The following is a 13,040-nucleotide window of genomic DNA, read 5'->3' on the forward strand; positions in this document are numbered from 1 at the left end:
ACACAAATGCTTTATTCTTTTCTCTCATTTGCACTTAACCATGTAAGTTGTATATAAAAGTATGCAAGGAACCTCATGAGCCTCCTAAGATTAGTAATAATTGAGCATTGCCTTATCAACTAGGAAAAGCAATGATTGAGAGACCATGCATTTTTCTAAATAGTCTAAAGATGGCATATATTCCCGGCAATACATGTTTATTCTCGCAGGTTTTGCCAAAGTTTAAGCAACCAAAGCCAGCAAGCAATGCTGGTTTTATGGGTCACCGCACTTGGCATGATTGACCTCTTGTTCTAAATCTCATTTCTGTCTTTTTTCTTTTTTAGCTTTGCCTTCATTCCACCCTACTGATATTCTTTACACACCCACACCACACAGGGAGTGCGAGACAATGCAACTTCTATCGTGTCTGTCTGTGTAAGCAGTAAACATATAGATCAATCTAGAAAACCTTTTGAAGCATGACAAAAATGTCGGATGCACAGCTGAAAATATTACAGGAGAGTGAATTGGGAGGAGTTTTTGTATAAAGGTCTTTTAAGCTTGGTCCATTGTACATATCATTAATGGTGTCAACAATGATAAATTATTTATTTAAGCATGTTTACAACGCCTTAAGTCTTCACCTACCTATAAGTTAAGCACCCATCAAGGGAACTCAGAGTGTGTGGACCACATCACGTCTAAATAACGATAAACCCTAGCCCACGTCGACACCAACAGCATAACCTTCAGCTTGGCATCTGAGCTAATCAGCAGAACTTCCATGCAAATGTATTGAACTTGGTTACAAGAAACTGAATACTGAGCCTGCTCTTTCCGAAAGTTTCCTTGCATCCTGTTGCAAAGCTTTCTTTCTAAGCATTCGGATATATGAAGCCCATGTGGTGATGGCTCTTCCAGAGTCTGGATTTTCGATTTGCAGCATCTTGCCACCATCATATACAGAGTCATCAGGTTGACAGGAGAAGTGCTTCCCTATCTAGAACAAATTATCTTAAGCAGCAATGCATTGCATTTGCAGCACCATCAATGTGGGGAATCTCATGGGTGCCAAATAGCATCAAGATACCACATCCCCAGCAAATAGAAAGTCACAGATCTTCTGATCAATGGGGACAGCATTCTGAGACTGACCATCACTCTGCAGACTCTTCTTTTCCTTCCTATACATTTCAGCTTCACGAACTCTACCAAGTTTTTGGAGACCAGCTAAGAGAACATTGTATGTTCCCAAGAAAGGATGAAACCCTTCCCCTCGCATCGTATCAAAAATTTTAAGTCCTCTATCAGCACTACCAGCAGAGAAGTAAACACCCATCAAGGCAGTGTAAGTTGTAGTGCACTTGTGATCATCAGGCAATAAATTAAAGACTTTTGCAGCACAATTGGTCCTTCTAGCACGCCCAAGCCTATATATCAGAAGTGCACTTAGGTATGTTCCAGGAGAATACCCAGCCCTAATCATCTCCACAACAATCTCTACCACCTTTGGAAATGAACTTGATCTCATCAAAGCTCCTATTAAAGAAAGATAGGCATTTCTCTCAACAATGATACCCATTTTCACACTATATTCAAAAGCCAGCAAAGCACCATCTGGTCTGCAAAGTCCACAATTTACCTCAATGATGGTTGAGATGATTGCAGAATTCAATTTTATATTCTTATCTTCATTTCCAGCGAGTAAGTGGTCTATGGCAACAAGATTTTCCTTTTTTAAGAGAATCAGTACAAGCCATTCATCCATTGTTGAAGGAGCATCAGCAGCAGTTGCTCTAAGCTCACCTGTCTCCTGATTCCCAGATTCAATGGAAAAGTGAGGATGAACTTGCCTGAGGAGGGAATCACTCACCCCAGCAATTTTTAAAGTTCTGATTGCCTCTAGAAATACAGGGTAACGAAGGGCAAGGCGATGTTCTTTCATAAACCAAAGGACTTGGTTCATTGTCCATGTCTCTCCCACTTTGCACAAATTCTCAATTAAAATATTGCAAGCCGCTTTATCAGGTTGTACTCCAGCATCTTGCATTTTGCCAAAAATCTCAAGTGCCTCTTTGCATTTGCCTGAAAACCCAACACAAATAGAGTAATTTGATTATCTTAAGCTTTGGAGAGGCAGGAGAGGAACATAGTAAAAATGAACCAGTTTGCCCAAGATCCCACCAAAAGTGCATTATGCATAGAAATTATACAAGACGAGTCCATTTTGGAACCATTAATATTAATATGCAAGTTAATGAAACATGATATCTTTCCTTAATACGATTAAGCAAAGAAATATGTTTGCACGTTGCTAACACATCATCTGCAACACTGGGAGGGAAAAGGAAAGCAACCACAAAGATTACCGACTGTCAAATCAAAACAACTTCAAATTATAGCAAAAATCATTGAGAGGACACAACCAAAAACAAAAAGTCTTAGGTTCTGTTGATAAAGAACAGCCAGTGGGAAGATAAATTAGTGCAACCCAATGAACAAAAGTGGTAACTTGCAGTGTATATTTGCTTCAACTAACATATAAAACATGCCCAACATCAAACAATTTAACAATGGCCCATTCAGACATTTCAACAAACAAACGGATGGCACTGGGTATGCAAAGTTGAGTTGGGCTCACCTGAACCAATGAGGTATTCCATTAAGACAGTGTAGGTATGACAAGTTGGAGAGCACCCAGATTGAAGCATTTCCTTGTAAACATCAGCAGCCTCCTTCACTCTGTTATCATTAAAAAGGACCTTCATATAAGCAGTGTAAGAAACAACAGTAGGAACACAGCCCTGAGCTCTCATCTCCTCCCAAACCTTCAATGCCCCATCAACATCTCCAGCACTAGAAAGCCAATGCATCAGCGAAGTGTAAGTAACAGCATCAATCCTTATGTCCTTTTCTTGCATTTGCTTGAAAACATGGGTCATGGACGAAACCCTCCCCGCCTCTCCAAAAATGTCCAGCATTGTTGTGTACGTGAAGTGGTCGTGCTTAAACCCTCGAATCCCAGCAACCCAGTTGAAAAAAAGCCAGGCTTTTTCCATTGGGGGATGGGTTTTGAGCACCTGGCTCACTGTGTAAGAGTCCCATCGTATGGGCAGCCTCTGTAATTGGTCCTGAGCAGAATCCCATGTTGAATATTTGAGAATTTTGTATATGTTTCCAATGGTTTCTCTCATGTAAATCTTTGGGTCTGCATCTTCTTGCTTTTTACTGGATTTGAAGTGCTTCTTGGTGCTCTTTCTGGTAATCGGCTTACTGGGTTCGTTTTGTTTGATTCGGTTCAGTGAATGGATGGATTTGATGGAACTCTTTGGACATTGATGATCATGGATGGCCGTGAAAGCTGCGAGGTGTTTGAGAAATCCATTGAGGTTATAGAAACCGCGCATAGAAGCTATGCGTTCAGTCCTCGCGCTTTTTTGTGTCGCTGATAGTCAGATGAGAAGTGATTTCTGTTGTAGCAAATTTGTGAAAATGGGTCAAGAATATACGAGTCATTTTCTCGACAGAAAAAAATGCGGAAATTTTTTCAGTAAACAATTCTCTTTTTTATTTTCCTTCTTTTTTTGCAAGTTTTTCAGTAAAAACAATGTTACAATTTTTTGGGTAACTATCTTTCATACAGTACAAGACTTTATAATAATAAAGTTTGTATACATGCAACCACTCTCAAACCACAAACCAGCACGACACATAAACTTAACAACGGAGAGGACTCTAACTCAAAACATTTGTAAGTTTACAGCTCGTTTCATACTCATGGTAAAGCTGATCCACTCAACTTTGTAAATCTTGATCATGAGTGAGCAGTATCATTTACCGTTTTGATGAGAATCAAGTACCATCTTGACCTGGTACAATCATACAGCATGATGACATTGCGACTTTTGGCCTTTGACCAGGATCAAGGCTCCAGTTTTAGGGCTTAAAAAATATAACGTAGTAGAAGAATTCTTAATTTCAATATTGCTGCGATAGACTCATGCCTACCAATCCCTCATTTTCTGCAACACTCCCAACCCAACAAATCATCATCTTAAGATGTTTCCAGGATAGTAATTAAAGAAATACATTCACGTTTTCATGTTTTTACATCATTTCACCATGTAACAGTTGAGTATCCCCAAAAATTTCAAACAAACCAGATAAAAAACAACTGAAGCAAAAATCATTCAACAATTTTCTTCCTATCAAGAATGCATGTCTTTCTCGGCCTCTTGACTGAGCCCTTTCATATTTAGTATGTCTTCAGCCGTTGGATCCATTAGGCCGATACATATCAGACTGAAGATGAACAATCTCTATATCATAGAGAAGCAAGTAAAAGAAATATATCAAAATATGTAGACACCGATGTGGACAAATATTCTTACAGAGAGTAAAGAAAGAGGACTTCAATGTCCAAATAGTTCTAGTTCCGAAATGGAGAATGAGGAGGTCAGAAAACTCGAAAGATCTAACAATTGCTGAGATTCCATATAAATGAAAGGAAATTTTCGCGTGCTAGGCACATGCTACCACCCTCTCACAAAACAAGAATGTGGCGGGATCAACTACATAGTGAAGCCACCACTCTTGTGAGAGGGGAGCGCAATGCGCTGACACACAAACTATATAATTAGTCTCAAAAGAGATCCTTTAACAACAATCAGATAAGGAACAGCATAACTTCCACCATCAACAGCTAGCAAACAACATCAAATCATCAAAGAAACAGAATAGCATCAGCAAGAAAAGGTCTGCTATACCCATCCAACAGATTCAGGGGATGCAAACACCACCTACAATGCATGACACTGGAAACAAAAGTGCCCTTTATTTTTTGCCACTGCATCAGCAAAAATGAAGAGGCCCTTGCCCATATAAAATGAAGAAAAAAAAAATGACGTGCCCATTGTTTCCCACTACTTCCTGTTTCAACCCCCCAAAAAAATAAACATGAAAACAACATTGATTTATCCTTCATTCATGTGCTGGATACATGTCCACTTTTCGATTAATGGCATTAAATGGATATGGTCGGAAAGACCAAATTTAAACCATTTCACAACTACAGGGTTAATTTTGTTCAAATTACAAACATAAGGATCAAAATAAAACTTTTAGGTAAATGGCGAACTTTACACCAAAATCTATATATATTGCATCCTCCTCGCAATGACTATAGATCAGCAATTCACTATTGGAATAGGACACCTTCCTGACTAATTTCCATCCGCTGGAATGCTCTTTCTTTTACAGAAATTCACAACACTTTTCCTAGATTCACCCTCCAATGTATGACCAACAACCTACTGGAGTGCGGCAGTTAACTTCATTATCATCCAATCATGTTTCTCTATAACAGCATTAAGCAGCAAGGAAAGCAAAAAATTCTAGAACATGTTGCAATAAGAAACCAGATGAAACAGTCAAAGTCGAAATAGTAAGTAATCCTTTTGATTGAAGCATACTCTGAAAATGTAAACACATTTAGTATAATCCTGCTTAACAATGAACTCTTTCGACCAGTAGAAACAATTAAATCTACCTTTTTTCTTCTTCTAACAAAGGCCAAATCAAAGACATTGATCCAAGGTGAAGAGTTGCTTTAGCTGGGTGACCAGCCAGAGAACACTGACCAGAAAAACATACCAAAAGGCTACTCATTTGTCGGGATGCCTAATTATTCTCTGCAAAATCACTGTCCTCGCCCTCCTTATATTCCGGCTACACTTATCAGCATGTTGGCTTAAATTATCAATGGTTTCCACAAACATTTCCAGCTTTTTCTTGATCTCATCTATCACTAGCTTCACAGTGTCCTCTTCTCTAAGAGCAAAACCAGCAGTCTGCAACAGTGACTCAATCTGAATTTCCCATTTGTCAACAAGCACCCGGATGTTGTCCAGGTCCTTCATTGTAACATAAGTCCCAATCTGCATTGAGCTGATTATCTCCCTCTGCCCCTTCAGTGTCCTCTCATAACGATTCCAGAGTAAATTACACCACTTTCCAATTGAACCTATTGGAACAGCCAATGCTCCTGCCAAGGCTGTTACAAGCGGAGGTGCAGCAATAGCAGCTGCCACCACAGAAAAAACCAAAACAGAGACGAAACCAGCAACAAAAATAACATTTGACACTCTCCTCCAAGCTTTGACTGATTTCAACTTCTTATCAAGTTTTCTCTTACGAAGTTGCAGTTTCTCAAACATCGATGCCTGTTGCTTATAAACTGACTGAAACAGTATAAAGAATTCGTCCGTGAAAGGGTCCCCAGCTGCCTTAAATGCCCTCAATTCTTGTAAGGTCCTCTCACACCTCTTCCCTTCAGCTCCAGCTTCTACTTCTTCCTGAAACTGTCTAACTGCAGCTTGAATTATCAGCTGGTTATTCAGCGCGCGCTTGAGACATTGCTCAAGGGCAGTACAGAAGTCCATTGTTTGAAGACTGTTCTCAAAGTATTCCTCCACAAGAGAGAACATTTCTTTACTGTTCCATATATCCTTCTTGCATTCTAGAATGACTTTGACCACTTCCTGGTTCATTTCAAGCAAGCAATCAGTAACCTCTTTGAGTGAGTCAAGAGATAGGGACCGAACTTCGAGTCCAGTGGAAAGTGAGGTGATGACACGGCTAGTGCGCTGTCGGAGAGTGGCATCAAATGATTGTAAGGCCGGGTCATGTTTACAGGCTGCCTCGTACGAGCTCAAATCGGCTGTGTCCTGGGAATTGGTATTGATTTCAAGGGATTGTGGTGGTGGTGGTGGTGATGATGATTGTGCTTGGCCATCAACACTCTTGTTTTTACTGGATTTTGCTCCCATCATTTGCGTCCAGATATTTCCCCAAAAACAAACTATGGCTAACTAACAAAAAAATATAATTCCTTTTCCTCTTTCTTATCTTGAATGAATTTGGAAGAAGCTCAAAAGATCTTAAATCTAGCAAAGCCTTGAAAATGCAGCTAACCAAGTCCTCTAAATGCAAAGAAATACTGGGAAAGTTACGAAATCCAGTCAAATCCAGTCGATGAGTAGGTTGAAGAACAAAAAATGACCCAAAGACTTGGACTTTGGTTAGATCCTAAGCACCCAAGAGCTATATTTCACTTGGTAAAGTAAAACCCACATGAAATTTCTGTAATCAAAATGTGAAACTTTATGATTTTGCTAACTGTAGCACTTAACTTAATAAGATCAGATTACCTGCAACTCAGCTTGAAGTCAAAGATAAGATGGAACTTTACTCTCTCACTACAATCGTCCACAAAAAAGCAAGATTCCCAGAATCCAAGCAAAACCCAACACAACCAGCCAAAGGCCAAGTCTTGACACAACCCAGAAATCAATGATCCTGAGCAATACAAAAGATATTATAAAGACGAACACTTACACAACCACCAATAAACTAAAGAAATGGAGATGAGAGAAGATATTTGGTTTGGAAATGAAGGGTTTAAGGTGATTTGATGAGATAAATTACAGAGATGGAAAGGGAGAGGAAAGTGAGAGGAAATGGGAAAGCAGTGAGCACACCATGTCGTCAATAACGAAGAATACTAGCTTCCCGACCTACTCAGTACAAGATTCGACTCCGCTTATAACTAATGTTGTCTTTAAGGAGCAAAACATACGCTAGCTAATACCTGAAAATAAATAAAAGCAAAAGAGAGAAGAGCTTAAAAGCAAAAGGCCGAAAAGCGAGACGAATATTTGTGTGGATTTTTTTTTTTTTTTTTTTCCCTGGCTTGTCAATCAAGTAGCTCACATGCGATGCATTGCATTATGCAATGGTAAGAGCATTTTCACCGGTTAGTCTTTTGTCATGGAAAGAGGAGTTCTATGGCAGCTACTATTCATGTGAATAGTGGCTGCTCTAACTCCCCTCAGCAAAGTGTGTTTCCAGCAGTTTAGGTTTGTCATGGTAAATACTATTCATTTTTTTTGTTTTTTTCACAACTTTGTTTACTTAAACAATTAATTTGGATAATATTTTATGATAATATTTTTGGGTTCGTATGTGTCAATACTATTCATAGAAAAAATTGGTTGGTTGGTATTTATAGAAAAAAATTTCAGTATTTTTTGGGTAATTTTTTTAAATTTTTTTGATTTTTTTCTTTTTTTTTTAGGGAAAAAATTGGTTGCCGTTGGATTGCTAGAAAAAAGGGGATCGGAGAGCCCAGAGCCAGCCACGTAGAAGAGAGCCGTTGGGGGGCACTGTAGTGGGCGCGTTAAAAAAATTTAAACTCCAGCGCTGACGTCAGCCAAAACGAGGGCTAGAGCTTGGGCCAGCCCAGTTCGTTGGGCCCCACTCCTTGCCCTGGCAGAATTTTATTGCTGGAAACACCATTTTGGATTTGCCCCTCCTAGGGCCCTTGCTGGAAATGCTCTAAATGGTTACTGGATTTAATTAAAAATTCCCATATTGAAAGGTTGAGAGGGTCAAATTATTTTCTAAAGTCCAAGTCTAACCAATGCCATTTCACCTAACAATCCTGCATCTCACTAATGAAATAGTATGTATAGAGAAAAGTTTTTATTTTTATTTTTTTGAGTTGTAGAAAAGAAAGAAAACTAGTTGAAATTTGTTGGATATTTGTTGAAACAAAGTTTGTGAGTTATGGCTTAATGGAAGTGTATCTGTGGGAATGACAATGAGAGTGGCAGAAATTAACATTGTGTAATGGAATTTGTAGAAATGGGTAGGAAGGAAGAGTCGAGGATTTTATGAATGAAGACGTGTCTTGGGATAAGAGTGAGAGATATATCAAATTAAAATACATGTATGGAGTGGACAAGGCATGTCGACTCTTGATGGCTTTGACCATGACTTCTATGGTCTGCAAGTTGAAAAGTCAGGACACTTCCTGGAGAGACAAAAATGCATGTCTTAATCTTAGGTATGATAGGAATCAAAGTCAATATCATCCAGCATTATAGGCTGTGGACATAGTTCCTTCCTCCCTCCCTCCCTCCCAATCAATTATTTCTAAAAAGTAATGTAGTGTTATGTTATGTGTGCTTTATTATAGACATCCAACTAGATTGTTTTGTTAAAATTATTGAATAATTTCATTTAACCATAAATTCTTAAGCAAACAATTAAACCATGTATCCTATAAAAATATGGCTAAATTATTAGAATTGAATTGGACAATAATCCAATCACACACTGCATCAAAGGCAGGACAATGCTTTACTAATCTAGTCTAATCAAAATTCCTTCTCCAAACAAAATTATAGGTCATGGTTGGTGCCTAGGATTTGATTCTATTAGATAGCTCAATATTTTCAAGGCACTTTGAAGATGGAATAGAGCTCAACTTTCAAATTTTGTCCAAGTTAAAGGTAGAAGATGAATTAGAAACTTATCCTTTTGAATTCTACTATTTTGTGGGGATTTGAGGGAATAGTTTTTTTCATGACTAATCCAATTTTTTTTAAGGACCTTTCTTATTGAGAGGGACAAGACTCGAACCTAAGACTTTTCATGAAATGAGCAATTGCTTCAAACCACTACACTAGTGGATCATTTGCGTGACTAATCCATTTTAATCATTCAACTTGATCAAATTTGAAAGTTGGCATTCAATTCTTATTTCAACATACCGTGGATAGTGAGTTATGGGCACCAAATGTGATTCATTGCATGGCTTAGACTTAAAGTAAGTTGGAAAAAAAAAAAAAGAAAAAAAAAAAGAAAAGAAAGAAAGGATGGATGTTCTTATAGAATGTTGCTTCTCCAAAACAATGAATGATACCAATTACATACATTACCAATTTCGGATTCTTCCTATCTAATCCTCTAATTCTTTCCATGTATTCCATTCTTATTTAGAATCCATGTCCTCAAACATTCAGTATACATTTGACCCAAAAAGAAAACATTCAGTGTACTCAATCAAGGTGATGAACCTGCTTAAGCACCTTGGGCAAGTATTGGTTGGACAAATAAAAAGACCCATAGAAAATAAATGGAAATTTATGGTTTATGGATACACCATCGGCATGGACTGGCCCAAAGTTGAAATCTGTAACACTCTACCAAAAGTTTGCGGGTACAATTGAAATCGCAAAATTCAGAAAAAAACAGAGTAGCAAGCAACCTCGTACTGAAAGACGGAAACACTACAACAGCGTCTGCAGCAATCATTGCAATTTAATTTGTTGAACCAAGACGATGCCGTCCATCGGCTTCTCATTGCAACTACATTGTACCAAGAAGATGCCCAAATATCAATTTCAGATTGAACAAAGAAAAAAACAGTACACAGATTCATGCAAAAAAAAAGTATTTTAAAAAAAATGTATACTTTGACCCAACCCTGTGGAAGGATGATATGCTAACTGTGACACAAATCTCACCTGCTACACTCATCCTTTTTCTCCAACACAACATGAATTAAATACTAAGCTCTACTTTTTTTTTTTTTTATAAATTGAACCAACTTTCAGAGATTTTAATTCTGAAAAATAAACGACTCTAAAATTACAACAAAAGGGTTCTTTAGTTTTCCCTGTAAGCAATGTAATTAGCCAGAGCAATTAAAGGCGCAGCCTTTTCAAGATCGAAACCAGAGAGCTGTTCCTTGGCGTCTTTAATGAGCTTCTCAGCAAACTCCCTAGATTTCTGAATCCCCAATAGCTTGGGGTACGTGATCTTATCAGCCAACAAGTCCTTCCCTGCCGTTTTGCCCAATTCCTGTGAAGACTTGGTCACATCAAGAATGTCGTCGACGACCTGAAACAGCAACCCAATGTACCTCGCAAAAGTCCGGAGCTTTTCGGTTTCTGAATCCGACCCGCCTCCCAAAATGGAGCCCAGAACCACCGAACACTCGAGCAAAGCTGCGGTTTTGTGGAGGTGGATATATTCGAGCTGCTCCAGCCCCACATCGGCCAAGCCCTCTGAGTTTAAATCCACCACTTGACCCGCCACGAGCCCTTCAGCCCCGATTGACTTCGCCAGTTCCTCAACTGCTCTGATGATTCTCTCAGGCGAGACGCCGACTGTGTTCACGGCGATGTGCTCGAAAGCGAAGGCCAAGAGGGCGTCGCCGGCCAAAACGGCGACGTCCTCCCCGAAGACCTTGTGGTTTGTAGGTTTTCCGCGGCGGAGGTCGTCGTTGTCCATACACGGCAAGTCGTCGTGGATCAACGACATGGTGTGGATCATCTCGACGGCGCACGCCGCCGGCATGGCCTGCGAATGGGACCCGCCGACGAGCTCGCAGGCGGCGAGGCAGAGGACCGGCCGGACACGCTTGCCTCCGGCCAACAGAGAGTAGCGCATGGCCTCGTGGATCATGGCCGGGTCTCGGAGCGGAACGGCGGCGTCTAAGGCTTGGTTGACCGAGTCGGCAGTTTGGAGCATGTAGGACTTGAAATTAAAACTGGGTTTTGCTGATTCTTCTTCTTTGAGGGTCTGTTGCTTGGTAAGAATTGCAGAGACGGAGAAAGGGGAGGTGGACCGACGTCGTTTTGGGGGTGCAAATGAAACGGGCATGTTGGTCTTCAGTGGGTGGACGAGGCTGAAAGATTGGGATCTGGATCTGCCTGTTTGGTTGAACATTGAGCAGGTTTGGATTTGAACCCATGTGCTCAGATTCAAGCAGCTCATCTTTCTGGAAATTTTTTTTTTTTGGGTTTTTTGGGTTCAATCCAATTTGCTCAAAGATGGTTGCTTTGCTCTGAAATTTCCGCAATGGTGGGGATGGGTGGATGGATTTACAGTGTTATATTGGTGTGGAGGGTGAAGACAGTTTTGAGAGTAATCATAGGTCTTAATAGGTCCTTCCAATTATGCAAGCTCACATCACATTCCCGTTTTGGAATTGCAAAGAGAGAAAGAAAGAGTGGCAGTCTAGAGAGAGTGTAAGAAGGGTGGAGGTGGGGGGGAAGTGGTAAGAGCAATACAGAGGCCAACCAATCAAGTGGGCGGAGGAGGCCTAGGTGGCAAGGATAGGGTTTTGGGTTGGGTGGAATTGCAAGGCTCTGTGACAATTGGCATTTTAATGATTTTAATTTTAAATACAAACTTTCTATGTACGTGTGGTTTTTTGTGTGCAATTCCACGTACCAAAACAGCACGGATACCTTTTTTTTTTTCTTTGGATAATTTTTTTTTGGAAAATTAATTGGCAAAAAAATTGAAAATGGTTTGCGGCCGAATGGCCAGAGCATCACGTGCATTTCGTTTTACAGATTCAGTGTCTTTTGGGCCTTTATCAAGACGATAATTCTTAATCAAATGTTTTTATCACAAATCAACTTAAATTGTCAACCAAGGTTCAGTTCAAATCAAATGCATCAAATCAAAATACAAACGCGTTTTTTCGTAGCACAACAAACAAAATGTGTTTATGAAGAGCCTAGGTTTTCCAAGAGATAAGGAGACGACTCACTAACTAAATTGACTCTATTTGTTAAGAGACATGGAAATCCTTCAATTACCATTAACTAAATGATGTTCCAGTCTTCATCTTCAGTTTGTGTAAGTAACATTATTGTGCTCCCTCAAGTCAAGTCAAGGGAAGCCGAAAATGTTTACAAGTGTGAATCTCGATCTCCAAGAAGACTCAAATTTTGTCCCATGTCACAGTGAGAGGGGTCACTTTCCCATTTCTTTCCTGCATGCATGCATCCGACCCCATGATTGATAATTCATTCACATAATGAAATTAAAATACCAAGATTTTTTCCTTTTTTAAATGAAAATTCATATAAACCATAACATTGATTACTATTTAATTTTTAATTTTTCCAAATTTGAAAAATGTCCACGTTCAAATCCCCCAACCCCCTCCTCCTCTTATACTATACCACAAACAACATGAGCAAGCAACCACTTCCTCTAGAATGACTTTTCGAAGAAGTGCAGGATAATGGTTATCAAGACAGACAAAGGACTTGACGATAATGCCTCTGTTTGTATGATTTAAGAAAATTGATGTGACTTTGACCCCAACAAGTCAGATTTGAGTCGACACCTTCTAAATTTGTGGATGCTTGTCTATTTTTGGCTTTTGCACCGAACGACCAAGTGGCCGGCCA

General features: G+C 39.5%; 3 protein-coding genes across 3 annotated transcripts; all 3 read right to left on the reverse strand.

Annotated features, from left to right (window-relative positions):
• Window positions 1–499: 499 nt before the first annotated feature.
• Window positions 500–3,618, reverse strand: LOC117634467 (pentatricopeptide repeat-containing protein At2g01390). Its single transcript, XM_034368599.1, has 2 exons — window positions 2,624–3,618; window positions 500–2,067 (listed from the first exon to the last, which is right to left on the reverse strand). The coding sequence occupies exons 1-2, from the start codon at window positions 3,387–3,389 to the stop codon at window positions 1,064–1,066; spliced, it is 1,770 nt and encodes a 589-aa protein (XP_034224490.1). The 5' UTR covers window positions 3,390–3,618; the 3' UTR covers window positions 500–1,063.
• A 1,336-nt stretch (window positions 3,619–4,954) lies between these two features.
• LOC117634986 (UPF0496 protein At2g18630) lies at window positions 4,955–7,638 on the reverse strand. Its single transcript, XM_034369299.1, has one exon. The coding sequence runs from the start codon at window positions 6,810–6,812 to the stop codon at window positions 5,646–5,648; it is 1,167 nt and encodes a 388-aa protein (XP_034225190.1). The 5' UTR covers window positions 6,813–7,638; the 3' UTR covers window positions 4,955–5,645.
• A 2,575-nt stretch (window positions 7,639–10,213) lies between these two features.
• LOC117634853 (geranylgeranyl pyrophosphate synthase, chloroplastic) lies at window positions 10,214–12,040 on the reverse strand. The gene has a single exon (XM_034369117.1). It carries the CDS (start codon window positions 11,605–11,607, stop codon window positions 10,495–10,497), a length of 1,113 nt encoding a protein of 370 aa, XP_034225008.1. The 5' UTR covers window positions 11,608–12,040; the 3' UTR covers window positions 10,214–10,494.
• Between the last annotated feature and the right edge of the window lie 1,000 nt (window positions 12,041–13,040).

The sequence above is a fragment of the Prunus dulcis genome, chromosome 7 (genome assembly GCF_902201215.1).
Source record: "Prunus dulcis chromosome 7, ALMONDv2, whole genome shotgun sequence".
Taxonomy (NCBI): Eukaryota; Viridiplantae; Streptophyta; class Magnoliopsida; order Rosales; family Rosaceae; genus Prunus; species Prunus dulcis.

What these genes read in the sequence shown, in the direction of transcription:
- LOC117634853 (XM_034369117.1), bottom strand. Translation starts at nt 11,607, where the DNA reads ATGAGCTGCTTGAATCTGAGCACATGGGTTCAAATCCAAACCTGCTCA.
- LOC117634467 (XM_034368599.1), bottom strand. Translation starts at nt 3,389, where the DNA reads ATGCGCGGTTTCTATAACCTCAATGGATTTCTCAAACACCTCGCAGCT. An exon ending in GGAATACCTCATTGGTTCAG is followed by an intron (nt 2,068 to 2,623) that starts GTGAGCCCAACT and finishes TTGGGTTTTCAG; the next exon opens with GCAAATGCAAAGAGGCACTT.
- LOC117634986 (XM_034369299.1), bottom strand. Translation starts at nt 6,812, where the DNA reads ATGATGGGAGCAAAATCCAGTAAAAACAAGAGTGTTGATGGCCAAGCA.